This window comes from Kogia breviceps, chromosome 8 (genome assembly GCF_026419965.1).
Source record: "Kogia breviceps isolate mKogBre1 chromosome 8, mKogBre1 haplotype 1, whole genome shotgun sequence".
Classification (NCBI taxonomy): domain Eukaryota; kingdom Metazoa; phylum Chordata; class Mammalia; order Artiodactyla; family Physeteridae; genus Kogia; species Kogia breviceps.
Window position 1 is genome coordinate 101132274 of NC_081317.1, and position 26026 is coordinate 101158299.

The 26026-nt window shown below is 53.3% G+C and overlaps 1 protein-coding gene across 5 annotated transcripts in view; it reads right to left on the reverse strand.

The window, feature by feature from the left end:
• Nucleotides 1-2461: 2461 nt before the first annotated feature.
• Nucleotides 2462-26026, reverse strand: part of LZTS1 (leucine zipper tumor suppressor 1) — a 50182-nt gene continuing 26617 nt past the window's right edge. For 2 of the 5 annotated variants that reach the window (XM_059071296.2, XM_067039828.1), the window contains exons 2-4: nt 9882-10344; nt 7876-8667; nt 2462-6215 (exon numbers count right to left, since the gene is read on the reverse strand). In XM_059071296.2, coding sequence (XP_058927279.1) covers nt 5562-6215; nt 7876-8667; nt 9882-10226 — 1791 coding nt within the window. In that variant the 5' untranslated portion in view covers nt 10227-10344 and the 3' untranslated portion in view covers nt 2462-5561. Of the gene's footprint in view, nt 6216-7875; nt 8668-9881; nt 10345-12294; nt 12422-16899; nt 17178-26026 lie in introns of those variants that run through there. The other 3 variants (XM_067039827.1, XM_067039825.1, XM_067039829.1) reach the window with 3 other exon arrangements.

Below are 26026 nucleotides of genomic sequence, written 5' to 3' on the forward strand. Positions count from 1 at the left end.
CAGGGCCGCAGGGGATGTTTGGGGGCAATAATGAAAGATGCTGAGTTTACAGCAAGCAGTGCCATGAGCCACCTGGCAAGAAAAAGTATGCTGAGAGCCCCCCCACCACCCCCCGAGAGAATGTAAGTTTTCCAGGAGAGAGAACTTGGGGTGCAAAGGAGTCCAGGTTAGGAAAGGGCAATGGCACAGTGTCCCCAAATGTAGAAATAAGGGGGTATTTTGGTTTTCCAACCTTCGTTCCCTGAACCAATTCCCCCCGCCCTTCTAGATACAGCACCGCCTAGGCCCTACCAGCTATATACTCCTGTTTACTTCCTTTATATCACTTCTCAGAATGCAAAAATCACTTGATTTATTTGTTTAGTTCCAGAGTGTAAGCTCCATTAGGGGAAAGAAACGACCGTTTTTGTTTGCCTCCGTACAATTTCTGGTCTCTAGAACGGGGCTCATCATAGAGTAGGAGCTCAGTCAACATGTGTTGAACGGATCCATGCATGCACACATGAATAAATGTAATGGTGATATTTCAGGCCTTGAGAAGCCTGGGCTGGGGAGAAATTTGGGGCAGCATGACCTTCCTCACATAACTCAGAACACCTGCTGCAGAGAGTGCTTGGGAACCATCGCTGGTTTGCCTCCCTCCTGATGGGCCCAGCACAGAGTTTGTCTATGGCTCCGCAAGAAACCCTAAGAAACTATATATATATATGTAGTTTCTCTTTTGTTCTATTTTTTTCTAAAATAATCAGGTTTACGGGGGCTGGCGGTACTCAAGGAAGGCTTGCAGCCTTGACAGCTCTCCAGAGCAAGTGGGGTGGGGAAAGCCTTTGCCCCCCACTTTGCTGCGCTTCCTGCAGCTGGAGCAGTCTTCCCATGACCCCATCCCTTTCCAGGCACCCCGCTTTTCTGTTACCCCAAGCCCTACGGATGGAGAGAGGTTTGTTGGTGTGGCAAGTAAGGGGATTGCCAGAGGGCATTTGGGTTATCTTTTCCTATGTCACGTAATAAATCACCCTGGGTTTATTAGGTGGCTTAAAAACACTGCCATTTAATGCGGTCTGGTCAAGATTCTGGAAGGGCCAAACCGGGGGAAGCAAATCTCTGCTCCATGGAGGTTGGCTGGATCCTGGTCACTAAGCTGGAGCCTCGGTGGGAACACAGGACCCCTCCAGCGCCCTGGGGTCACCCCAGCAGACCGGAGGGGCTTCTTACATGGCAGCTCGGGGCCCCTAAGAGTATAAAAGGGGAAGCTGCCAAACTTAGGCTGCCCTCTAAGCTTCGGCTAGAACTGGCAGAGCATCACTTCTGCTGACTTTGATTGGTTTGGGTGAGTCCCAGGGCCTGCCTGGTCTAAAGGGGAGAGGGCTGTGCCGCGTGATCCGTGGGAGGCATATTCCAGTGGGCGTCACCAATGAAGCGGCCTGCCAGACTCGGGCCAGGGCCAGGAGAAGGGGAAGTGTCACCCCAGGCCTGCTGACATGACCCCTTTGCCCCCATGCTAAGGCCTTGGGATTAAGACAGATATGTGCTCCTGTCCAGGCTTGGTCAGCTAGCTGCCTGACCTTCCTTGGCTTTGACGGCTCACTGTACCCTGATCCCGCATGTCACCGGCCTCCTGTGCTGCCCTGTCACCTGCAGACAGGCAGGGAGACCAAGGCCGTGTGAACGCCTGCTCTGGAATACATTTCTTCTTTCCTCTCCTCCCCACCCCTTTTATGTCCCACCCTTGCTGCCAAGGCCCGCCGCCTGCACACCACCTTCCTGGAGACCCTGATATTTCCCACCCAGAGGCACTGTGTCATGCACTCTTTGTGTGCTCCACAGGCTGCCCCGTGTTTTTAACTCCCTCTTTACACAACCCTTCTGTCTCCTGCCACCCGAGTAGAAAAGCCCTCTGAGCCTCGGATATGGGCCCAGAGCAGTAGGGAATGCTTGTCGGGGTGAACAAGGCAGGCTGGCACCGAGAAGCTTGGACAGATGGCCACTGTGGTGACTGCACCTTCCCAGCTGGGAGGCCCTGGGGTGGTGGTAACAATAGCCAGCCTGGTCTCCTGCCAAAGAGGCCATACGCAATAGGCCAAGGAGTTGGCTGGTAAGGTGAACAGCTGGACGAGAGAGGCAGGGGGGCCTGAGTTTGGGGCTGGGGTTAGGGGGCCTCTGTTGGAGAACTCTCGGCCTTTGCAGGGGATCACGGCCCTTGGTCTTCTTTCTCCCCCCTCCCCAGGGTCTGCCCAGGGCCTGGTCACAGATAAGGTCACAGGGTTGGTGAGGGGTAGGGACCAGCTGGAGGTCTATCTGACACCAAGGCCCCTGCCTTCCTACCAGCCAACACAGCCCCCATCAAGGCTGTCCCCCTGACCCCCCTCCTTCACTGATGGGAAGGGACATCACCTTTCTTATTCCAAGTGCAAAGGCCCCGCGGAGCTGCCGCACCACAGCCAGGGGAAGGAGGGCAGTTGGGGAGGGCATGAGAAATGGCACTCTTTATTCATAAATAAAAACATAAAATTACCAGAAATAGTTTACATGGCCAAAAGGGGGCATCAAAAATAAAATAACTCAAAGCTGTGAGAAGCAGAGCAAACCAAACAAGACCCGACCAGGAGAAAAATAACTCTATGCCTATTCTTCCAAATGCCAGTCCACCCACAGCCAGCCCGGGCCGGGGTTCCACGGAAGAGGTGAGGAGGGCAGCGCATCCAAGTGCACAGGTGCACGGCCTCCTGCCACAGCAGCTGCCCTTCCAACAGCCCAGCCTGCCTTCTCCCTGGGATCCCTCTCTCCCAAGAGATGGCCCAGCCTGGGCCGGGACCAGAGCAGGGGCAGAGGCTCAGCAGGTGCTTCTGAGGAGAGAGAGGCATCCCCCTCCCAGTCCGCAAGGGAGCTCAGTGCCCTTGGGGGTGGGGCGTGCTCAGCAGGAGTTACCCGAATACAGAGGCCAGAGGAGAAACCCGGGGTGGGCGCTGCACTGAGAGTCTGGTCACTCGGAGGCCCAGAGGCAGAGTCCCCTCTTGGTGAGGTGGTGCCAGTGTTGCTGTCTTGCTGCAGACAGCGGAGCATTTCATCATCCTGTGGGGAGCAACAGGGGTGACCCCGCGGCTCTGGCTCTGCGAGCAGGTGTGTCAGCAGCCGTGCTCAGAGGGAGGGGTGGTGAGCTCCCACTGGCCCCGGGCCAGGCCACAGGGTTGGCTTTCCCAGTCCCGGCTCAGCCCTCAGAGCCTCCTTCCAGAGAGGCTAGGTGGGGCAAGGTCCAGAAATAGCGGGGAGGTTTTTGCACAGGGAAGGGAAGGGAAACCACGCTGCAGTGAGGTCGCGATATTACGCAACACTCGCGCTCTGGCGCAACTGGTGCCACCGTGGACCATCCTGGGGTCTTGGGCTGGTGGCAGCCCAGGGAGGGCTCTGCGAGTTGGCCTGGGGCGGGGATGCGGGGTGCAGGGCACGGTCACACCGCAGTGGAGCCCCTTGGCCCCCTTCCCCGGGCTTAGCACCCACCTCCTCACAGCGTGGTCTTGAGGGCACAGCGACGGGCTTTTGGCTGCTCTTTGTGGGGCAGCGGCCCCTTTCTCTATCCCGTGGGGCAGTCTCACTGCCCTTGAAGAGGGACTCAAACAAGGCACAGGCTGGTGGAGATGGAGGGACCAAGGGCCGTGGCACAGGGGGAGGGACATCTTTGACTTGGGGGTTTGCATGTGCCCAGTGGAGGGGACTGGCCCCCAGGCAGGGAGAGGGCTCTTGGCCTGTCGATTCCAGGTTTAAATCTAGCCTAAGACTAAGAGTAACGGCTTGAGATTCCAGAAAACCTCCTCTGTTACCTGAAGGCAGGACACGCACGGCTTAACGCGGGGATTGGAAGGCAGAGCAAGCAGCAGGGAAGGTGGCCCTGCCCTCAGCCCAGACTCAGGAGAGGAATGGTGGCCCTGGAAGGATGGGGGGGGGGGGGCGGGGCGGGAGGAGAAGCAGCTTCCCACTCCCACCCCGGGGCTGGTAGGGCCAGGAGTCGGGGACAGAACTGGGGGCACAGGTCTGGGACTGCCGACTACCCAGACATTCTGGTCCCTCCTACCTCAGTGAACCCGTCTCAGCATGCTGGAGGGAGGCCCAGGAATCCAGCAACGGCCGGCTGTCCCAAGAACAGCAGCTGCGGCTAGAGGCAAAAATAGAACGTGGAACAGCCTGGCTGCCTGCGAGATCGGGCTCGCTTCCGAAAAGACAAGAAAGGAAAAAGAAGAAAAGAAAATTCCCTGAACCAAGCAACTGAGGAACCACCTTTTCTCTGCACATCTTCAGAAGAGAAGCCCAGCCTCCTGCAGGGCCTGGGGCCTTGACTACTGGGCTCAGGTAGGGGACTGCAGGTGGAGAGGGCCAGCTGGTACCCCCGGGGCTGTTCAGAGGCTGTGTTGGCACTCTGGGGCCCCTCCCTGACCTGTACAGACTGTCTGCACTTAGCCCTGGAGGTGAGAAGTGGAATGGCAAGACAGGATGGAGCTGCAGGTGAAGGAGGGAATGCCCAGCCCACACGGCCCTGCGCCATCTCAGGGCACACAGGTTATTCCGGATCCAAGCAAAGGCTTGGTTCTTGGGAAAGAAAAGCAGCTCAGGTAGCTGCTGGCCAACTTGAAGCAAGTGGGGGAGTCCCTGCCTCTGGTCCCATGATGAAAGATCTGGAGGCTCCCCTGGGAACAGCTTGAAGTCACACCCTCCCTGTGTGAGGGACAGGGACGTCCTCAATCTTTCCCTCTGAGCATCCACCCCAGGGCCTCGGGTCTACGGCTTTAAGAAGAGTGGTCACAGAGGTCAAAGGCCGCCAGCCCTCCAGAGGCTGCTCATTTCTGGTCAGCAGGGCCAACAGGATCTGGCCATTACCACCTAGCTTCTCTCTCTGACCCACTCTGGGTCTTGCTGAGTCTAGATAATCCTGGGCTGGCCCAGCTCTCCCCTCCTTTCTGTGGCCTGCCAGGGTCGGGAAGCTCTGATGTTTCTAAGTTACGTTCTCCACACCTCACTCCAACCCCTACCCCTCCGTGGCCAGAGGAAGATAGCTCAGGTTATGACCAGGTCAGATTCCCAAGCTTCTGGTCTCCGGTGCTTGTGTTCTATTCCCAAGGCATCCCAATGTGCTGGGGGCCAGGGGGCCAGGGGGGTGGTTCGGGGAGGGGGAGCGAGAAAAGCAGTTGTGGGAAGAGAGGTGGAAGGGAGCTTCCATCCTGGGGAGACCACTGGCCTTCTTGGTAGTAACCACCCTCGCTGGGAGAGGGTATCTCTAAGTTATTTTGAACAAAGGCCAAGGTTTAGGGAGCCCTTAACCAAATGATGGAGATCCGGGGACTCATCGCTTGGCAAAGCTAGAGGTCTGGCAGGCTGCAGGGATGCTAAGCACTGGAACGTGGGAAAGGCGGGGAGAGGCCGTGTAGCAGCCTCTCCCCTCCCCTCCCCTCCCATCGAGGTCTGTGCTTCTCTCAGAGGCCTGAGCAGGGGAGGTGGGGAGGGGACCCCCCACTGACGGGCTCAGCACCCCTGCCTCCCAATGCCAGGTCCCCGGCTCCCTCCCAGGAGGCCCCTCAGATCTCGGTGGCGATAATGTCCTCATAAGGGATGTCAGCCCCTTCGAGGTCAATCTCAAAGGGCTCCCCTGCACCATCCCCGCGGGCCAGCTGCTGCAGCGTCTTTTCCAGGCGCTGGTTCCGCTGGTACATGGCCAGGTAGCTCTGCTGCAGCTGCTTCTGGTACTGGATCACCTTCTCCTTCTCCTCCTTCCACACCAGCCGCTCATGATGGAAGCCCGAGGACATCTGGTCGTGGCCCTGCCGCTCCTCCCTGAGCTCGGCCCGCAGCCGTTCCAGCTCCCGCTGCAGGGCGGGCACGTCGTCGGCAGAGGAAGGCCCCAGGGCGGCCGCGTCCCGGCCCCGCGGCAGGACGGCCTGGGCCTGAAGCTGCAGCAGCTCCTGCTCCAGCAGGTTCACCTTCTCCCGCAGGAGCTCCGCCTCGTTCTTCTTGCGCTGCAGCTCGTTCTCGCAGACCTCCAGCTCCAGGCCCTTGGTGTGCAGCGCGCTCTCCAGGTCCTGCATCTTCAGCTCCAGGCCCTCCAGCCTGCCCCGCGTATCCTTCAGCTGTGCCTTCAGGTTGAGGATCTCGCTGGCCTTAGCGTTGATCTCCGTCTGGGACTCCTTCAGCTGCTGCTTCAGGAGAGAGATCTCGCCAGACTTCTGGCACACCTGCCGCGGGGCGGGGACAAGAGACAGAGCCAAGGGGTGAGAGGCGGCACCTGGCTGTGCTGTCCTTACTTGTAAACTGAGGATTAGTAATTGTACCTATTCCTTAGGGTTGTTGTAAAGATGAAATGAAAGAACCCAGGGCCTGGCATTAATAACCACTCTATGAATTATTATTATAAATATGTTTGCAATGTTTCTGTGTTACTGTGAATGTCTAATTTATCTTATTTTTTTTAATTTTTTTATTTTTTTTTGCATACGCGGGCCTCTCACTGTTGTGGCCTCTCCCGTTGAGGAGCACAGGCTCCGGACGCGCAGGCTCAGCGTGCACGGCTCACGGGCCCAGCCGCTCTGCGGCACGTGGGATCTTCCCGGACCGGGGCACGAACCCGTGTCCCCTGCATCGGCAGGCGGACTCTCAATCGCTGCGCCACCAGGGAAGCCCTATTTTATTTAATTTATTGTTTTACTATACAGCCTGACTGGATAACCTGGGAATGAGGTCACAGCAATGGCCAGCTTGGTTCCGGATTAGACAAACAAGGATGGATGCGTTGTGATGCCGGCACTGGCTTATGCCTCTGACATGCCCTGAAGTGTCCCAAGTCCTGGCTGAGAAACCGTGGCTCCGGAAGGGTCTGCTGTGCCAACACTGATGGGAAAGAGGAGAGGGAGTGGCTCCATGGCTAAGGTCCTGTCCTCTTCGGGAAACCCGGCAAACAGAAAGTGACCCTCCCTTCCGTCTGGTGCCTCCATCCGTCACTTCCACCGAAAGGATCCTTTCCCTCTACCCCCGATAACACCTGTTGCTCTAATTTCCAGGATGAGTACAGGCAACTCAGTGCAAACAGATGGCTGTTGGCCGAGGGTGTGTCACCTTGACCTGGGGCTGGTGTGGGGGGGTGATGCTGGTCTAACCAGACCCAAGGAGCCCTCAGCCCCTTCCCAGGGCAGGAGTCTTTGGGGTGAATGCCATGCACACCTCCTCCCGGTCCCCTGCACCACCTCTCAGGTGAGAACAGAGAGCAGGATGAGGGGTTAGGCTGTTCTCCAGCGAGGCCAGGCCCAGGCGCTTCACTTCCAGGTGTGCCGGAGGGGGTGCATGTGTATGTGAGCCCCTTTCTTCCTGTTCTACGTTTCCATCTCAGCCCACCGAACAGAAGCCCCACTCGCACTTCTGTGAGGAATTCTGTCCCTGAGACCTGCACAGATGCGGCCGCTGCTACCAGTGGGCGGAGTCTCTTCCCTCAAAGGTCGCACATGATAACTAAGCCCTCTCGTGGCTCTGGGGCCAGCATGAATCCAGGATGATCTGCGGTCCCCCTGAGCCTCTGTGAGCAGGTGCAGTGAGTTGGCCCTCAGACAGCCCGGCTGGGACTCGGCTCTCTCACTCCAGCTTCTCAGCCGACGACTCAGGTAGTAAGTTCAATTCTGGCCATGAGGCACTGGGGTGGGGACAGGAGGAAGCCCAGACTAAGAGTACCCCTAACTTGGTTTACCATGGAGCCCCTTATTTGGGTCACGAAACTGGTCCTTCAGCCCAGTTTTCCCGGTCAGCTGTGTTTCCCCCCCCATTGCCTAGAGCCTGGAGGAGACCTGGAGAAGGCTGGGGGTGGGGGGCGCACTGGCACTGAACCCCCGCCCCCGCCTGCATCCTCACCTCCCACTGTGTCTCCTCCAGCGCGGGGACGAAGCTGGTCTTCTCCTTCTCATAGGCCCTGAGCTTGCTCTCCAGCACGTCCTGCTCCTTCATGAGGCTCTCGAGCTCCTGCTGTAGCTGCCGCTTCTCCTGCTGGAGGTGCAGCACCTGCAGGTGCAGCACCTGCTGGGCGCGCTGGCTCTTCTGTGCCGCGGGCTTCAGCTGGCCCTGGGGCTCCAGCCCCTCTGGCTCGTCCTTGCAGCGCCGCGGTCGCTCCTCGTAGGCCTGGCCGGCAGCCAGCTCCTTCTCCTCAAAGCTGCAGTGCAGCTTCTGGAGCCCACCCTCCCTCTCCAGCAGTTTCTGCCCCAGCTCCTGGATGGTGCACTGGTCCGTGGAGATGGGGGAGCGGATGGAGCCCTTGTCCGCCTTGCTCGGGTGGGCCAGCTTGCTGCCCCCGTCGGAGAAAGACAGGGCCTTCAGGCTCATCATGTTGCTGTCCTGGAGGGTGAGGCCCTGAGTGATGTTGTGGGCTGAGCCCCCCAAGCGGCTGGCGGGCCCCACCGGTGTGACCAGCGGGTCCAGCTGGTAGCTGCTGGCGGTGCTGTGAGTCGGCAGGCTGGACATGGAGTTCCGGCCGGAGTCAGACAGCGCCCCGGAGCACAGGCCGGGCTTCAGCTCCTGTTCCTTGGGCTTGTCTGGAGGCGCGGGGTGCAGCTGGTGGCTGGCGCTCTCGGGGGACGAGTGGAGGATGGCGCCCGACCGTGGCAGCACCGGCTTGAAGGCCGTGGGTCTCACAGCACCCTTCTCCAAGTCCTGGGGAGAAAAACAGGCATATGGAGCCCGTGTCTTCCCCGGAGGCACCCCCAGCCGGGTATGCGTGCCGGCCACGTGGCACCTTCCTGGTCGGGAGCCATAGGTGACCTCACCTGTTGCTCTGAAGGAGCCAAAGGTGGTGAATCTCTCCCGAGGAGGAGAAATTCCTCTGGGCCTGGGGACGTCCTTAAGGATCCTGAGGCACTCTTGACCCAACTTCCACCCCAAGATACCAAATGACTCTTAGATTCACTGGCTGACACCCACGTGCCAGGGCTCTGGGGCTCTGTGTGGTGCAGGTAAGGACACTGGACGTGTGTCCTTGAAGAAGTCCGTCCCTGCTTCACCTCCACTGCCCCTTGCAGTCAGCCAGGAGCTGGAACACTGACCGTGGCCTGCCCCGGAGGCTGGGGGAATCGCTTGAAATAATAATCCTTTCCCTAAAGCCGTCATTTTCATTATTAGAGGGCTTCACAGTTCACAGGCTCTTTACTTTGAAAAGCTTAAAGCTCTATGCAAACATATGGGGCCATTTCCTAGCACATCAACACCACAGATTCATCTTCCCAGGTGAGGCCAGGGCACTGAATAGGAACGATGTTTTCAGTGTCCACTGGTGGGACCCATGAGAGCTTGAGCCAGCGTGAGGGCTGGACTTCTGAGTACGTGGGACTCTTCGCCCTCATCCCTGCTAGACCGTTGATGAGAACAAACTCACAGGCCTTAACCAGTCAAAGATGCTTTGGAGCCAGCTTGAACAGGAGCTGCTGCCCAACCAGAGCAGAAAAGGAGGGAAAAGCCCACCTCCATGACCCCTCTAAGGAGAGAAGCTGCCAGCTCTCTCCAAGTGCCCTCTCTCTCTACCTGTTCTTCCAAACGGTAAGCGAGCCCCCTGTCTTTCCCATGCGCTTGAAAACGCTGTCTGTCCTACCTTGGAATTCTTGAGTTACAGCCCAGCAGAGCTCAGGAAGGCTTTCATTTCCCCTTTGTTCTCCACTGAAAGCTCACCCAGGACTTCTGCATCAGAGCACTGACCAACGGGCCCATTCCTTTGTCCAATCTTGCTCTCTGCTGTGGCTGAGCACCCCTGCCCTCTCTGCATCACTCAGCCTCTTGGAGATGTATGCGTTTAGGCCTCCACCGCCACCCCTCCCGTCCCCAGGCCTCTCTCCTGCCCTTCCAACCCAGCCACCCACACCAGAGACCCCGCTTACCATTTCTAGCTGGTTGGAGAAGGGCATGAGCTTAGGTGGGGTGGATGGGCCGAAGTCCACTCCAGCCTGGCCCCCTAGGTCCCCACTGGACAGTGCAGTGTAATCGGGGCGGTGGGAGCCCCGGGCCTTCTGGCTGACCTTGATATAGAAGAAGTCTTCACTCTTGCCCATTTTGGAGCTGGACTTGCCATGACCCGAGTCCTGTGAGAAGCCAAATCTCAGCAGCCCGTCTGAATACCGATTGAGTTTCTTGAGGTGGGAGGACTTGCGCAGCTTGTACTGGGAGGCCCGGCAGTGCTTGCTGTGGAAGCCATGGCCGGAGATGAGGCTGCTGACGCTGCCCATGGTGACGCGGGGCCGGGGACAGGCAGGGCAGAGGGGGGGACCTGGCTGTGGCAGTCCTGGCTCCGCGAAGAGGCTGCGGTCATAGCAGAAGCCTCACAGAGCCCGGGAGAGCTGAGACCTGGAAGGAGACACAAGCAGGAATCAGCCTGGGATGGGGCCGGTCAGTGCACAGTCCCCGCCGGTGACTTACAGAGGAGGCAATCTGACCGTGAGATCTGGGCAACAGAGCAATGCATGTTTCTCCTAATAGAAGCTCAGCCCTGTCTCTGTTACTGGGCTCCCCTCTCATTCTTCCTTTGTCCTCTACTTCAGCAAACATCCATTGGGAGTCCACATCGGGATGGCCCTGTTCTCAGCACTGGGATGCTGGGGTGACTAGAACAGTCCCAGTCTCTGCACTCATGGGGCTTGTGTGTAGCATAGTGTGGACTGGCCACAAACAGATCAATGTGTCCGACCTCAAGTGATCTAGGTGCTACAGGGAAAATAAAGCGGAGTGAATGGGATGGCATTCTGGGAGGTGGTTATTTTATGTGGAGAGTACGAGGGAGGCCTCTCTGTTGAGTAGCATTTGGAGACACCTCAAGAAAACGAGGGAGCAAGGCACATGGAGGTCTTGGGGGGAGAAGGAAGAAGCTCAGGGGCAGCCCCAAGGGCAAAGCCCTGAGTTCCCGTGTGGAGTATGCCGGGCATTTGTGAGATCAGCAAGGAGACCAGTCTGGCTGGAGGGTGGTTAGCAAGGGGGGCGCAGGGGATGTAGACGTCAGAGAGCTAGCGGGTGTCAGGCAACAGAGAACCTGGATGGCCACAAGGGCTTTGGCTTTTAGTCCGATGAGATGAGGAGCCCCCAGATGGCTTTAAGCAGCTGACAGCCTGATCTGACTTAGGCTGTGGAGGGTCACCCTGGCTGCTGAGTGGAGAAGAGGCCATTGAAGGGACTGGGTGGGAAGTGGTGGGCCAGTTAGGGCAGATGAGGGACTCACATGGCTGGGTCAAGGGCGGTAGTCATGGATTCAATTTTAGATGTAATTTTAAGCTTGAGCTGATAGGATTAGTTCAAAGATTGGCTGCAGGGAGTGAAAGAGTGGAGTCTAGGATGACTCCAATAATTTTGTCTAAGCAACTAGAAAAAGTAAGTTGCCATTCATTGAGATGCAAAAGACCACAAAAGGAGCCAGTATGGGATGAAGTCGGGGTGGAAAATAAGAGTTTGGTTTTAAGACATTAAGTTTGCAAAGCCGATTAGACATCCAAGGAGTGATGTGGAGTAGGGAATAGGATGGCTGTGGAGCGGGGGAAGCTGCAGATTTCCACGTACAAGGTGTTTGTGCAGAGAAGCCAGGTTTGAGACTAGATGAAAAAGCAAAGGCAGGAAGACATGAGAAATGTGAGGACTGGTTCACGGAGGCCAAGAAGGTGAGGGAGAATGAGGCCTCCTTTCACGGAGGCCAGGAAAGGCAAGGATGGGGAGGATGGTGTCAAGTGCTGCTGAAGTAAGATGGTGACAAGAGAATCGGTCGATGGATTTGGCCACGTGCAGGCACCAGTGACCTTGACAAGAGCAGTTTCGGTGGAGTGGCGGGAAGAAAGGACTGACTGGAGAGCGTTCAGGAGCAAAAGAGGGGAGAAATAATTGTATCCTTGACACTGAAAGGTACATGATAGACTTGCCTTGCATTTCCAGCTATGCTCCCTGCCAGCTATGACTCAGGAGGTAAACACTTTCACATCTTTAACCTTCAGTTCCACAGACACTTAAAAAATTCTTTTAAAGTAATAGGACTGCATCTTATAGTCAATGCTGAAAACGGTAACAACGACCTTGCCAGTCACGAGACAGAGGAATGCCCTGGAAGGCAATGCGGGCACTCTCGCAGACACAGGCAAATCGCTACGCATAGGTCACGTGATTTTCAGAGCTCGGAAAGGCTGTGGTTGTCATGCATTGGGAAGGGGTAGTTCTCAGTCAGTCAAAAGACAGATGATCCAACTAAACGGGGGGACTACAAGTTTAATAAAATAGGAAATGCAGAAGGAACCCTGCATTCTTTATTACGCTCTAAATTACCCTGTCAATCCGAAAGGGGCGAGAGACAGCCCAGGTGGGTGATGAGGGTGTACGGGCACAGCTGAGGGAGCCAGAAGACTCTTCGGACTCTGAAGGTGAAGGCTCAGATTCAAACGTGCATTGTCATCTTGAAGAATAAAGTGGTAATGTTATGAATAAATACATTCTATATTCCAATCCTAAAAGTACAAGGCAACAAAACAGCATTGTGTAAGCGGAATGTGTTTTTTCCTACGAAAAGCTTTTAGTAAACCGATGGCCTCTTAGAATCAGGCAACCACGGTGATGCCTCGTGGGGTCATTATGAGCAGTTTATTGGATCCCATTAGGAGCTAATAGGTCTGGTACATTTATTGAAAGCCTAGTACATAGTTGACGCTCCATAAATGGGAGGTATTTTCATTCTATGATTTACATAACTATAATTGTTCTCTCCAGCATTCGTCATCACTGTGTTGTCTTCATTGGCCATATCTCACTTTCCAGAACTAGTTCTCTTCCTTCCAAATGCAACTTTCCTGCATTTCCTTCCCTGAGAGCACAATTTAGGAGTATGAAGTTACTCTGCTAGTATAACAGCTGACAGTGACAAAGTGGGTTTCTCATGCCTCAGGTCATCCATCTCTTGCTTCGCTGAGGCCTCCAGGTCCTATGAGGCAAATATTCTATTGCTGTCCATAGGTAGGGAATCTATTTTTGGCCAGAGGACTCACCTGCACTCTGCACATTCTACCAACTGGGCAACGGGTGACTTACTTTTTGTCCGTCCAGTGACACATCTGTGAGCATCTACATGGACAGTGTTGTAGAGATAAGGCCATTGGCTATGGCATCAGACAGATCTGGAGTTGAAAATTAACCTCTCTGGGGTTTCTTTGCTTACAAAATGGAAATAATCATTATTTCACAGGATCCGTATGAGGAAGAAGCAAACTCACGGAAGTCAAGGGCAGTGCTCGGCACATGGTAGGTGCTGTCCAGAGGAGTGTGTGATCAACACAAGCACAGGACTAGGGTGCCATCTAGAAGCATGTAACAGTTGGAACAGAACTATAACACTGGGAAGACATGTAAAATGAATCTGTTTGCAGCTCATGCAGCTCAATAACAAACAAACAACCCAGCTGAAAAATGGGCAGAAGACCTAAATGGACATTTCTCCAAAGAAGACATACAGAGGGCCAATAGGCACACGAAAAGATGCTCACCATCGCTAATTATCAGAGAAACGCAAATCAAAACTACAATGAGGTACTGCCTCACACCAGTCAGAATGGCCATGATTAAAAACTCTACAAATAACAAATGCTGGAGAGGGTGTGGAGAAAAGGGAACCCTCTTGCACTGTTGGTGGGAATGTAAATTGGTGCAGCCACTATGGAGAACAGTATGGAGGTTCCTCAAAAATCTAAAAATAGAGTTGCCATATGATCCAGCAATCCCATTCATGGGCATATATCCAGATAAAACTATAATTCCAAAAGATACATGCACCCCTATGTTCATAGCAGCACTATTTACAATAGCCAAGATTGACAGACGAATGGATAAAGAAGTTGTGGTGTGTGTGTGTATTGTGTGTGTGTGTGTGTACACACACACACAATACACACACACACTGGAATACTACTCAGCCATAAAAAGGAATGAAATAATGCCATTTGCAGCAACATGGATGGACCTAGAGATTATCATACTAAGTGAAGTAAGCCTGACAGAGAAAGACGAATACCATATAAATACCACTTATATGTGGAATCTAAAATATGATACAAATGAACATGTCTACGAAACAGACTCACAGACATAGAGGACAGACTTGTGGCTGCCAAGGTTGGGGGGAATGGGGGAGTGATGGATTGGAAGTGTGGGATTAGCAGATGCAAACTATGATATATATAGGATGGATAAACAACAAGGTCCTACTGTATAGCATAGGGAACTACATTCAATAACCTGTGATGAACCATAATGGAAAAAAATGAAAAAGAATACGTATAGGTATAACTGAATCACTTTGCTGTACAGCAGAAATTGGCACAACATTGTAAGTCAACTATACCTAAATAAAATTTAAAAAAATAAAACATATCTGTTTGCAGCTCTCCTGCTGCACCGCCAGCTCCTCTCACGTGGGCCTTGAGACGGCCTCCAAATGTGTCTTTTCCCAATCTTCTCATCCTAAGCATCTGGAGTGTCACAGTCCTCAAGCTCCCTGCTGAAAACCTTTCAAGGTTTCCTATTGTTCTTAGAGTGAAGCAGACCCTTCACAAGTCCTGCAGGCCCCGGCAGGCCCCGGTTTTGCCCACCACTCCAGCCTCCTCACTGCAATTACAGCCACACTCATTTCTTTCTGCTGGTGGAACACACCAAACCTTTTTCCAGAGAGGAGCTTTTGTGCTTGCTGTAGTCTCTGCCGACAATTCTCTTCCCCTAGCTCTTCCTCTTTGCAGATTTCCCTTTCTCACTCTTTAGTTTTCAACTCAAATATCACCTCTGCCAGGTGGTTTTCTCTGGTTACCCTTGGAAAAATCCATCTCCCTCATTCCTCTCTGTTAAGCCAACCTGTTTATTTCCTTCGTAACACTTGCTTTAACCTATAATAACCTTATTTGTAAATGTGTTTATGGTGTGTATCTCCCCCAGAATTTCAGCTCTATGAGAGCAGGGACTTTGTCTCTCGAGTCCTAGGACAAAAATGAGGAAAACGAGGCGAAAACTCAGAGATGTTAGATGACTTGACCCTTGTCATTCAACTGGCCAGTGACCAAGGTGGGATTTGAACCCAGACGCAAATTCCATGATCTCCATGTGATAGCAGATTGCTAAGGACTGTAGGTAAGGCTCAGAGATATTTGGGGTCCTGTCCTGGAAACCAGGCCAGTTTCAATGGTTGGCAGAGAAAAAGCCTAGAGGGGAAATCAAGCTGTGACCTCCAGCCATAGCTTCATTATTTCTCCTTTGGGCAGATGACAAGGTCTTAGGTACAGGTGAGCTCCTTAGCACAAGTACTGTGCTGAGCCCTAGGGGACTGAGAGGAAGAAGACAAATGATGCTCGGGAGCAAAGGTGAGGAGTGGGTGAAGGATGCTGGCTGTGATCCTGAGTGCATTCCTGTCCCTTAGCCCTGGATCCCCTGCTCTCCACGCCCCAGGTCTTAACACACAGAGGCGCTTTGAAGTCTGAGATTATCCCCAGATACACGTGAAGCTAAACTAATTACCTTTAAGTGTCTAGACTTGTTTGGTTTTCAACTTGGAGAGAGCATCACAGAAAACCTGGCTGTGATCCATCCTAGCTCCCAAACACTGGGTCTTTCCACCCGCCCCCACCGGACTTGCTGTCTCTGCCCTCAGACACAAAGGGAAAGGCACATTTTTATTCTTGGAAAAGAAATCCCCACTGGCCAGGAGGGCGTACCTGGGGTGAAAGTGAGCAACCACGCTGATCTTGGAGATTCAGGAAGGGGAAAGGGAGGAGGAAGAAGGACTGGAGAGGAAAAAGTAAAGGAGCCACCGCACCTCAAGCGAAGCACGTCTCAGTAACCTTCTGCCTGGCCTCTGACGGATATTACAGAAGAAATCCAGCAATAATTAGACTTAAGGTCTCAAGACAAGAGAGGAAAGAGAAGAACAGCCAAAAACAGCTGGTGGAGGGACTTCCCTGGAGGTCCAGTGGTTAAGGCACCGCACTTCCAATGCAGGGGGTGCGGGTTCGACCCCTGGTCGGGGAACTAAGATCCCACATGCCTCACGGTGCAGCCAAAAAAAACCCCCACCATCACCAACAAAAAAAAAAAACAGTTGGTGAAAAGGACCCCCTAGGCTACACGTCTCAGAATCTGGCCCCAAGGAAGTCAGGAGACTTGCCCCCAGAACCAGTGCCAGCCTCCCCCTTCCCCACATGACTTATCCCACTGAGTGTGGCTCCTGAACCAAGACAGGCAAGGACCACGGAAGCCTGGGGAGCCCTCGGCTGTGAGCTGCTGCCACTCCCATGGCAGCCGCCCCCTCCCCATCCATCCTGCACTCTCCTTCCCAAAGGGAACAAGGGCTCACACCAGGGTGACACATTCCTCTGATGTCCCTTTCTGGAATATGGAGATTAGAAGCATGGAGTTGAAAAGGGATCTGTCTGGACTCAGGAAGGTGAGAAATACTACTACTCACCCTCCCATCACACGCTGGAGGGGAAGCAGCTATGGCCTTGCCCACATCAAACCCCAAACCCACACTTCCGGGCTGGGGAGAGCCAGGATCCATAGCTGCCCTCCTGTCCACCCTCCCCGTCTGGAAAGGTCACCCACAAGATCAGGATGCTAGCCTCTATGGGACTTCCCTGGCAGTCCAGTGGTTAAGACCCCACGCTTTCAGTGCAGGGGGCACGGGTTCGATCCCCGGCCAGGGAACGAAGATCCCACATGCTGCATGGTGAGACCAAAAAAAAACAAAAAAGGAGGCTAGCCTCTAGCCTTCATGCCTCCCTCCCCCGCTTGGATCATTTCCCCTCCTGCACTGGCTCCCTACCTTCTCTCCTTCCTTTACGCCCTCCCCACCACCACCCAGGCCAGGCTGGGGGGCAGCTCTATGCTCTGCCTGGTACTCACCTGCCAGGGGCCTCCACCCACGGCACCCACTGGGCATGGGCGGTGGTGCTGCCAGTGGAGCAGTGGGAGGCCTTACTCGCACACTGAGGGAGCCTCCTCCAGCACCCAGGGCTAGGCGGGCTGGTGCGGCCCACCCTAGAACACACCCAGCGAGGTGCGTCCTCTAAAAGTGCTGAGTAATGTCACCTGCAGGCTGAGCAGAGCCGATGAGGCTGCAGTAGTCGGGGTTCATTTGGTCATTTATTCAACGAATATCTCTTCCGCATCTGCCAAGTACCCTGCAAAGTGCAGGTGGAGGGGCAAAGAGGAAGGAGAGGAGTTAAGTGCATAGAAGAAAAAAAAGAGAAGCCAGACATTTTAAATATGCTTAAGTGTCTCTCACTACTTATTACACACCATTGCTTTGTGTGTGTGTGTTGTACAGTAGTTAAATTTCTGTGCAGAAAAATAAATGTCCTGAATTCTTACATTGCTCTTCTTTATTGGTTAATGAATATCATGCATGTAATTTATTTAGAAATGCAGAACATTCTATTAAATGTATATGCATGTTGTTAGGGTTATACCAAGGTTTCTTTCATTAGAAGCAGATTGTTTTGGCATAACTGTAACTTATGAATGAATGTTAAATAAAATACACAGATTCATTTTCTTCATTATAAAAAAGAAAAGAAAAGCCAGAGATAAAAGGGCCAGGTGTGTGTGTGTGTGTGTGTGTGTGTGTGTGTGTGTGTGTGTGTGTGTGTGTCCCCACTACTTCAGCCACGGTGTCCAGGCAAGGCCTCTGAGAAGGCAGCTTTCAAGAAGAGCCAGCCTGATGAAGTTTTTTGGTAGAATGGTCCCCTGAGGGAGAACCACAGGTGCAGAGGACCTGAGGTAGGAATGCGCTTGGGCTCGGGGGTTTAGAGCAGGGGGTCTCCAGTGGGGTGGTCTGGCAATATCTGGAGATAAGGCATCTTTGACTGTCATGATCGGGGGGTGCCACTGTCATCTGGTAGCTGGAGCACAGGACAGCTCCCACGACAAATAATTATCTGACCTTAACTGTCAATAGTGCTGAAGTTGAGAAACCTGGCTTTAGAGGAACAGAAAGAAAACATGAGGGCTTCCCTGGTGGCGCAGTGGTTGAGAGTCCGCCTGCCGATGCAGGGGACACGGGTTCGTGCCCCGGTCCGGGAGGATCCCACATGCCGCGGAGCGGCTGGGCCCGTGAGCCATGGCCGCTGAGCCTGCGCGTCTGGAGCCTGTGCTCCGCAACGGGAGAGGCCACAACAGTGAGAGGCCCATGTACCTCAAAAAAAAAAAAAAAAGAAAAGAAAAGAAAACATGAGTTTAGAGCCTCAGTTCTGCCATTGAGTGTGGCTTTGAGTAATTGATTTGAGCTCTGTGCCTCTGTTTCCTCACTTGTGAAATGGACGTAACCACACTTGCCCTGTCACAGGACTTTATTATGAACACAAAAAGAAGTGAGAGCGTAGAATATACTGGAAAAAATTACCAACGCTGGTTATTGTATTATGTCTCATTGTTCTCCAGGACAACTCTCTGAGATATTCGATTATACAAAAGGGTTTATTTGAGAAGAGAAGCACCCCGGGGCTGCACCCCCAGAACAGACCCTGGCCTGGCCACAGAGGTCTCAGCGTGAATGCTTGTCCCCATTACACCCGTGAACTTGGGAGCGGGCACAGACCGGGCTGCAAGATGTAATCCTCCCCGCTGTTTGTGCAAAGCCGTGAGCCCTCCCTGGGCTCAGTTTCCAACCACAGCATGAGGGGCTAGATTCATTTCAGCTCCTTTTTGAGACCTCCTAAGAATTTAATGAGAGTCGTCGATCCCTTCTTCCCAAAAATGTACCCCGGCTACCCTGCTCCAACTTTTTGGCTATAACTTCTTAGCATTCCTTGACCCCCCCGAATACCCTTCGATGGACCCAGTTTAAAAAGAGATTAATACATCCTGCTCTGGGGGGTCAAATGTGAGCTTTGGGGTTCTGGGGAGGAACGAATAATTTGGCCTTAGATTACTGACTTAACTAATGACTCCCTGCTTCCCTTCAGGGACCAGGGAGGTGGAAGCAAGGGGAGGAAGTGAACTAAAGAAATTGTGTGACACCTCAGTGCAGCCCTACCTCCCACGCTCAGACCCCAGGATCCTGCAGCCTATTTCCCAAGACTTGGACAGACCTCGGACCTACTTCAAAGGGAGTCAGAAGGTGGAAGGCTGGTCAGAGGAGGCAGCTACCTACCCTGGGATGAACCAGGCTCCCTCGGGCAAGGTTTTCACCAAAGCTCACCCCAGTTCCTGACGGGCCACTATTAGAGATTTCTTCTATTTAATCCTAATTTTAATCGATTTTTAAAATACCGAAATCCTATAAAAATCACCTAAGTAACTCGTGCAGAAGTGACAACTGTTAAAATGTTGCCATATTTTTTTCGGAAATAAAACATCTCCAAGTGGAAATCCCCTTCCCTACTCCTTTTTCCTGCCCCACCTCTCCCTCCCCAAGGGGAATCCCGATCATGAATTTTGTGGGTATATTCGTTTATCATTAAATGTATTTTTAACATATAAGGATACTCTACGTATTGCTTTGGTTTTTACTTTATAGAAATGGTATCCTGTTTTGTGTATCACTCTGCGACCTTGATTGCTTTATTCAACACTGTATATTCGGGGTCTATTCATGTCCCTTCTTTGCCTGCAGGGTCAGTGATCTGCTCCTCACATTTCCTTCACCAGTCCCTACTCAGATGTTCCCATTTCATTGCAAGAACCCTCTGGTAGATGATTACTTCTCCACATACCTGTGAGTTGAGTTTTTTCTAAGATTTATTTTGAGTCTTGGAAGATGTCTAGTTTTTAGAGCACCCCCCCACCCCCTTAAGCTGAAAACCCTGAGGAGAGGAGGCATCTGAGTCCCCTATAGACCAGTACATCAGAGGGCACAGGGTGGGAGGAGAGGCCCCCAATCACACTTCACTATATCACCTGGGGGTGGGGGAGCCTTGGCCAGAGAGGTCATCCAGCTGCAGGTGATGGAGGACTTCCTTGCTCTGAGGCAGCCTGGATGCTGAGGACAGCATCTTCCATGGCCGAATCCCAAACTCTGGAGCCATGCAGGACCTCAGAGATCCTTTACCCCAATTCCTTCCCTGCACAGAGGCGACACGGAGGTCCAGAGCAAGGAAGGGACTTGACCAGGTCACGTCACAACTTCTGGACCCGAAACTAGTATCCTTTCCATTTTATCAACAGCACAGGAACAATTGGGTTCCATTTTCCAGATTGGAGGGCTGGGGGCAGTTCCTGGCTCCGTGTGGGGCATGTGTGTGAGGACGGGATGTGGGGAGCGTGTGTAAGGCTGCCTGATACAAATGGGATTCCAGCCTGTGGGCGGGCGGCACTGCTCCATTCAGAGATGCTCAGCCGTGGGTGTGGTGCCTGAGAAGACAGAAGAAGCTGCCGCAGGCTCTGAGTGGGCCCCAGCCATGGGTGGCGGAGCTGGCCGGCCTCCAGGAATGGCTGGTGGCTGCTGGGCTGGGACTGGAGCTCTGATCTGATTGCATCACTAGTCCAGGACAACTTCTAATCTTGGCCATGGCAACCACACCTTTGCGTTCTCATGTTCAGTTCCATCTGTGGGACTTGGAGAACTTGTTATTCATCCACACGGTCCTCAGGGTAGACCACGTGCAAACATCAGGTGGCAAGAAGGAGAGGGGCAAGTCCACTCACAAAGAACCTGAACGCGGACCTCAGCTTCCTTTTTTTTCTTTTTGGCTGGGCCGCACATCATGCAGGATCTTAGTTCCCTGACCAGGGATCAAACACGTGCCTCCTGCAGTGGAAGCTCGGAGTCTTAACCACTGGACGGCCAGGAAATTCCCTCAGCTTCCTTTTTTTAAAAAAAAATTTTATTGGAGTACAGTTGATATACAATATTGTGACCCTCAGCTTCCTAAAGGAAGAAAATGACCCTCTTCCAGACCTGCTCTTGTCTCCCTACTGAGGGAAGCCCCACCTACCATGGGAAACCCCTTCCTCTGGGCCCACAGTTGCTACCCAGCTCACTTGGCACTCAGCCAGCACAGTCTGCAGACAGCTCTCTTGCATTACTGAGTTTTTCAGAAGCGAAAGTGTTATCTCTCCAACGATCTTTAAACCTCCCTGAAGGCCAGGATGGGGCCAAAGCTTCCTAGTATCTGACACCGTATTGAACGTAGTGCTAAGAACATAATCGGGGCTAAATAGATGTTTTTAATAAAATCAGCTCACAGGGAGCTCAGGCGTTACTGGCCAAGCTCGTGGAAAGGAGGACATGTGACTTCAACTGGGGTCCCACACATGTGGATTGGAAGCCAAGTTTACAAAACTAGATTCCAAATCTGGTTTCAACCCAAACTTTCACCTCTTGGACTTCATTTGAGTCAACTGGTCACCTTGGGAAGAAGGAAATTTACCCTCTCCTTGACCTCCTAGTCCTTTTCAAAGTTTTGGGCCAAGACAAAGAAATATCAGGCAGGGTCTCTGTTTTCAGTGGGTTGGTTGAAAGACAAGGCAGATAGATACACTTTAAAAGAGTTTAAAAGGCAGCACCAGTATAACTAAAGATGCAAGATGAACTAGCAAGACTGTGCTGGATTAGAGCCAGCTCTCTGCCTCCAGCACGTGATAAGTTTTTAATTTTTTCTCTTGTATAAAAGTGAGGTAAAGATTCTCACTCTACTTTCTGCCTGTTATGGACTAAATGTTTGTGGCCCCCCAAAATTCATATGTTGAAGCCCTAACCCCCAATGTGATGGTGTTAGGAGGTAATTAGTTTTAGATGAAGCTGTGGGTGGGGTCCTCATCATGGGATTAGTGCCCGGTATAAGAAGAGACTGGAGAGCTCTTGTCTTCTCTCTCCCTCTCTCCCCGTGCCACTGCCCCCCCATCGTCCCCTCCTTGCTTCCTCCCTCTCCCTCTCCCCTCAGTGGGAGGACAAAGTAAAAAGACAGCCATCTACAAGCCAGGAAGAGAGGTGTCACCAGAGACAGAATCTGAAAGTACCTTGATCTTGGTCTTCCCAACCTCCAGAACTGTGAGAAGTAAATGTCTATTGTTTAAGCCCCCCAGTCTGTGGTACTTTGTTATAGCAGCAGAGCCAACGAGGACACGGGTCCCCCCCACTGCCCAGACACCTGGCAGAAGATGCTTATCTGGGCCGACAGGTCACCTGTTTCTGGCATTTTCCTTTCCTTACATTTGTCCCTCCTGCTTCTCTGTCCACATGGTGCTGATAGCCCCAGAGTGTGCAGATCTGCCATTCTTTGTGGGGAGCTCTATAATGGATGGACACTTGGTGGGAAGTCAGGGACTCAGAGCTCTAATCCTGGTTCTGGGACACCAGCAACCAGTTCTCCTTCTGGCGCCAACTGCTGTGACTTGCCTGCCCCTTCAGGTAAACTCCCTGGGGGCAGGGCCTGTGCCTGCACAGCTGGGGGTCCACAGGAGGGAACCGTCATGTACGATGCATTCATCAGGTCCCATCCATGGAGTGAGCTCTACCTGCGTTATTGCATTAGGCCCTCGACAGACAATCACAGATTGATGGATCTGTCTTGTCAGCTGGCAGAAGAGATAACCTTTCAGCGTCTCAATTTCCTTCTGTGTTAGATAAGCACAGCTGATACCCACCTCACAGAGCAACTGTCAGGATTAAATGAGATCGTGTTTATGAAAATGCTTGACCACTATAAGAAAAACAGTACGGGGGATGGATGAATTTAAACCAAAGTGCTCGTGAAATTATAAAGCAGTATGGAAAGGTGCTAGAACTAGATCCTCCTATATCATGAAGTTAAAAGAGCAGGTCTTTAGGGAAGGACTACACACCCCAGCCCCCACTATCTCCCTGTGGTGGCAGTCTGGGACTTGGCAGCTGCCAGACGGGCCTCTCAGTCTCCAGGAGGGTAGCTGGGGCTTGCAGAGATGTGGGAGCAGTCCCGTGGCATCTGCCAGCTGGGCTTGGGGTGGGGGGTGCTGGCTGCACTAGGCTGGTGGGTAGGCCCCCAGCCAGCTCCCAAGCAGAGGTCTCTCTGGGGCTAAATGGGGCGCGTGCCCAGGATTAATTGACTCCCCTTTCAAGATGCCTCTCCCCCTGCTCCTCTGCCCCTCCCCTCAGCATGTTGCCTGATTCAGCTTTCCTATCTGGAATTCCTGGGCTAGTATTCCCGTCCTTGACCTCTCCTCCCATTTGCTGTTCTAAAGGAGGGTCGGGGCAGGGGTGAGCCTGGGAGCTGGTTAATCATCTCAGCCAAGTCTGCAAACCTCCCAGCGCTTCGCTTGCTAATGCCTGGAGGGCTAGACTTGCAAAGCTCAGTACATTTTTTTTTTTTTTTTTTTTTTTTGAGTGAATGGATGAATGAAAGAGAGGCGAGGATGGAGGAGGGCGAGGGCGGGGAGCGTGGGCAGCGGTAAGGAGAGGCTGAGGGTGAGGCGGGGGAGCAGGGGCCCACGCGGCTCTCAATTAAGTGCACTTGGGTTCCGTGGCAAGGCGGAGAGTGAAAGAAAGGGAAATCGCTGGCAGGCTGAGTCATTCCACTGGGGTGAACAATCGGAAGCAATTCTGCTTCCCACTGCTGGGGAGGAATCAAAAGCCGTTCTGCCCCGCGGCCTTTTGTGTGCAGGCCGCGGTGCTCAGCTGCTGGCGGAGCCTTCCTTCGTCCCGGTGGGCAGCTTGTGCGCTCGCAGCGCTGATTGACAGTTCTCCCCAGGAACACTATTACCCGCCGATCCCAACCTGCCCTTCTCCCTTCCAAAAATAAAGCCACAGTTACATGCAAAGCTCATGCAAATTTACCCCCACAGCTGCTAGAGCAGCGGCTGCTCCCACAGGAGGCAGCAGAAGAGGAGCCTCATGCACATTCATGACTTGGGTACCACCAGGCACCAGGGCCCTGTGAGCTGGGCAGCGCCGGTGAGGGGAGCTGCTTCTCCTTCTAGCGAAGGGGGCAGCATCTAAAGAACCAGATCTTACATGGGGGAGTGGGTGAGACATCCAGGAGGGCTGGAAATCTGGCTGGACTCCTTCCCATCTCCCCTGGTCAGAGATGAGGAACCCAGGACCAGTTAGGACTTTGGAGGCCAGAATGCAGGGGACAGAGGGACCCCCTCTCTGCCAAACCCTTGCCACCCTAGAGTGCAGACTGAGTGGGTACCTTTTGGAAGGGTTAATTTGAAGATATTAGGTCTGCATCAGAACCAACAGGGTCTCGCACAGGGATTCAAACTTAGGTTCGACCTATTTACCATCTTGGTGGCTCCCTAAAGGATTCTGAGTTCAGGTTCAGGTTCAGTAGGGACGAATCTGTATTAAATTAGCCATGTGGGCCCTGGGCTTAGGAAAGGGCAGTGGCGACACACTGTTAGCTATGTGACCTCCCTGGTCCAGGTACCAAAGTTGGTACCTGGTTAGCCTTTGGCAAATCATACGACCCAGCATCTTAAATTCAGTGAGAGATGTCTCAGGTTCCCTCAGGATCTCTGACGCTGTGGAATGCCTTTGTGGCTCCACCTCTACAGAACTCTGACCCTTCCTTCCCCTGACCCAGCTGCACGCTGTGGTCCTCTTCACTCTCCAGACCAGGTTCCTTGGTCTGAGGAAAATCCAGCAGGGGAGCGACCTCACGCTCCATATCATCACAGGAGCCAGGGAGAGGGAGATGCAGGGAGCCTCTCACTAATGCAGTGCCACTTGAGCAGAAAAAGGGCTCTAGACCCCTTCCATGGCAGCACACAGATACCCACCTAATTACTCCACCATGAGGTCTATCCTAAGGGAGCGGGAGCCCCCGGGGAAACTGTAGGATGGGAAACAAGTTGGTACCAGATCACAGGTGGAAAAACAGAATGCAGAAAAGCTTTTAGAGCCCAGAGGTGCTGCTTCAGTGCTCCATGATAAGAGGCTATGAGGCCCAAAGAGGTGGGGTGACTTGTCCAAGGCCACACAGCAAGGCAAGAACAGAGATGGGGCTGGAAGCCTGGTCTCCTGGCTTCCTAGCCAGCTTTCTTCCCACTTACAACTTTCTTTAACAAGAGAGAAGGAAGGGCTGGAGTGAAAATATCATTCTATGCTGCGCGGTACTGCTTTAAAAATACTCAAATCAAAGGATCTAGACCAAAGATGAAATGAAGTCTCCCACCCCGCATCCCAGCAACCTGTGATGTGTTAGCATCAGCCATAAACAGGGGCTGAGGGCAGGTGAGAAATGGTATCTTTCCATGAAAAACCAATGGCAAACTGGAGCTCATAAGTTTGGTTGGTGCAGGGGCATGGCAAGGGACAGAGGTAGCAAAACAGAGTAGAAAGAAGCAGGTAGAGTAGAAAGCCCTCAACTACCTACACACCCCTGGGAGAGCTCTGCTTCAGGAATAGAAGAGGGGGATCTTGCAGCAGAAGGCAGAGTCTTCTAGAAGGCAGGTAGGTGTGGGGGAAGGATGGAGGGTGGGTGGAGGAGGGGAGTGCTTGTCCTAAAGAAGCTCCCTTTCCCTCCTCACTTCTCCCCTCATCCCCACCACAGACTGGCTTTTATACCCACTGAGCGTATTCAGTACGTGTGAATGTGTACATGGGGCGCAGTGGAAGGGGGTGGGCGGAGTACCTGGTAGGTTTCAGAACTCAGGAAGGGATTGGAATTGGGGAAGCCCTTGCTCTGGATGCTGGAAATGACCTAGAATAGCTTGAAGAGTTTAAACTGGTCCCTTAGGGAGTGTGGCCTTTGGTATTTGGAGCTGTCCATGTGCACCTGAGTGTGTTTTGTGTGCTCAAAGGCATGGCCTGTCTGTTGAGATCTCTGTGCACAGCAGGGGAACGCGGCCCCCTCCCCAACGCCGGCCGCCACCATTCCTGATGAGTCTCGACATGTCCCAAGTCAATCCTCTCTTGATGCATCTGATGTGTCTAGTTGGGGAATTTTGACTTCTGTGTCACCTCTGCCCTGATTTCTCAGCCTCCTGCTTCCTCCTCCAGGGCGTGCTCCTGGCGGTGAACTGGAAGCCTCACATCCAGCAAAGCAGCCTCTGGTGAGCATCAAGCAGCCCCACTACCTTCCTGGAGCCTGCGGCCCCCACTGGCCCTGAC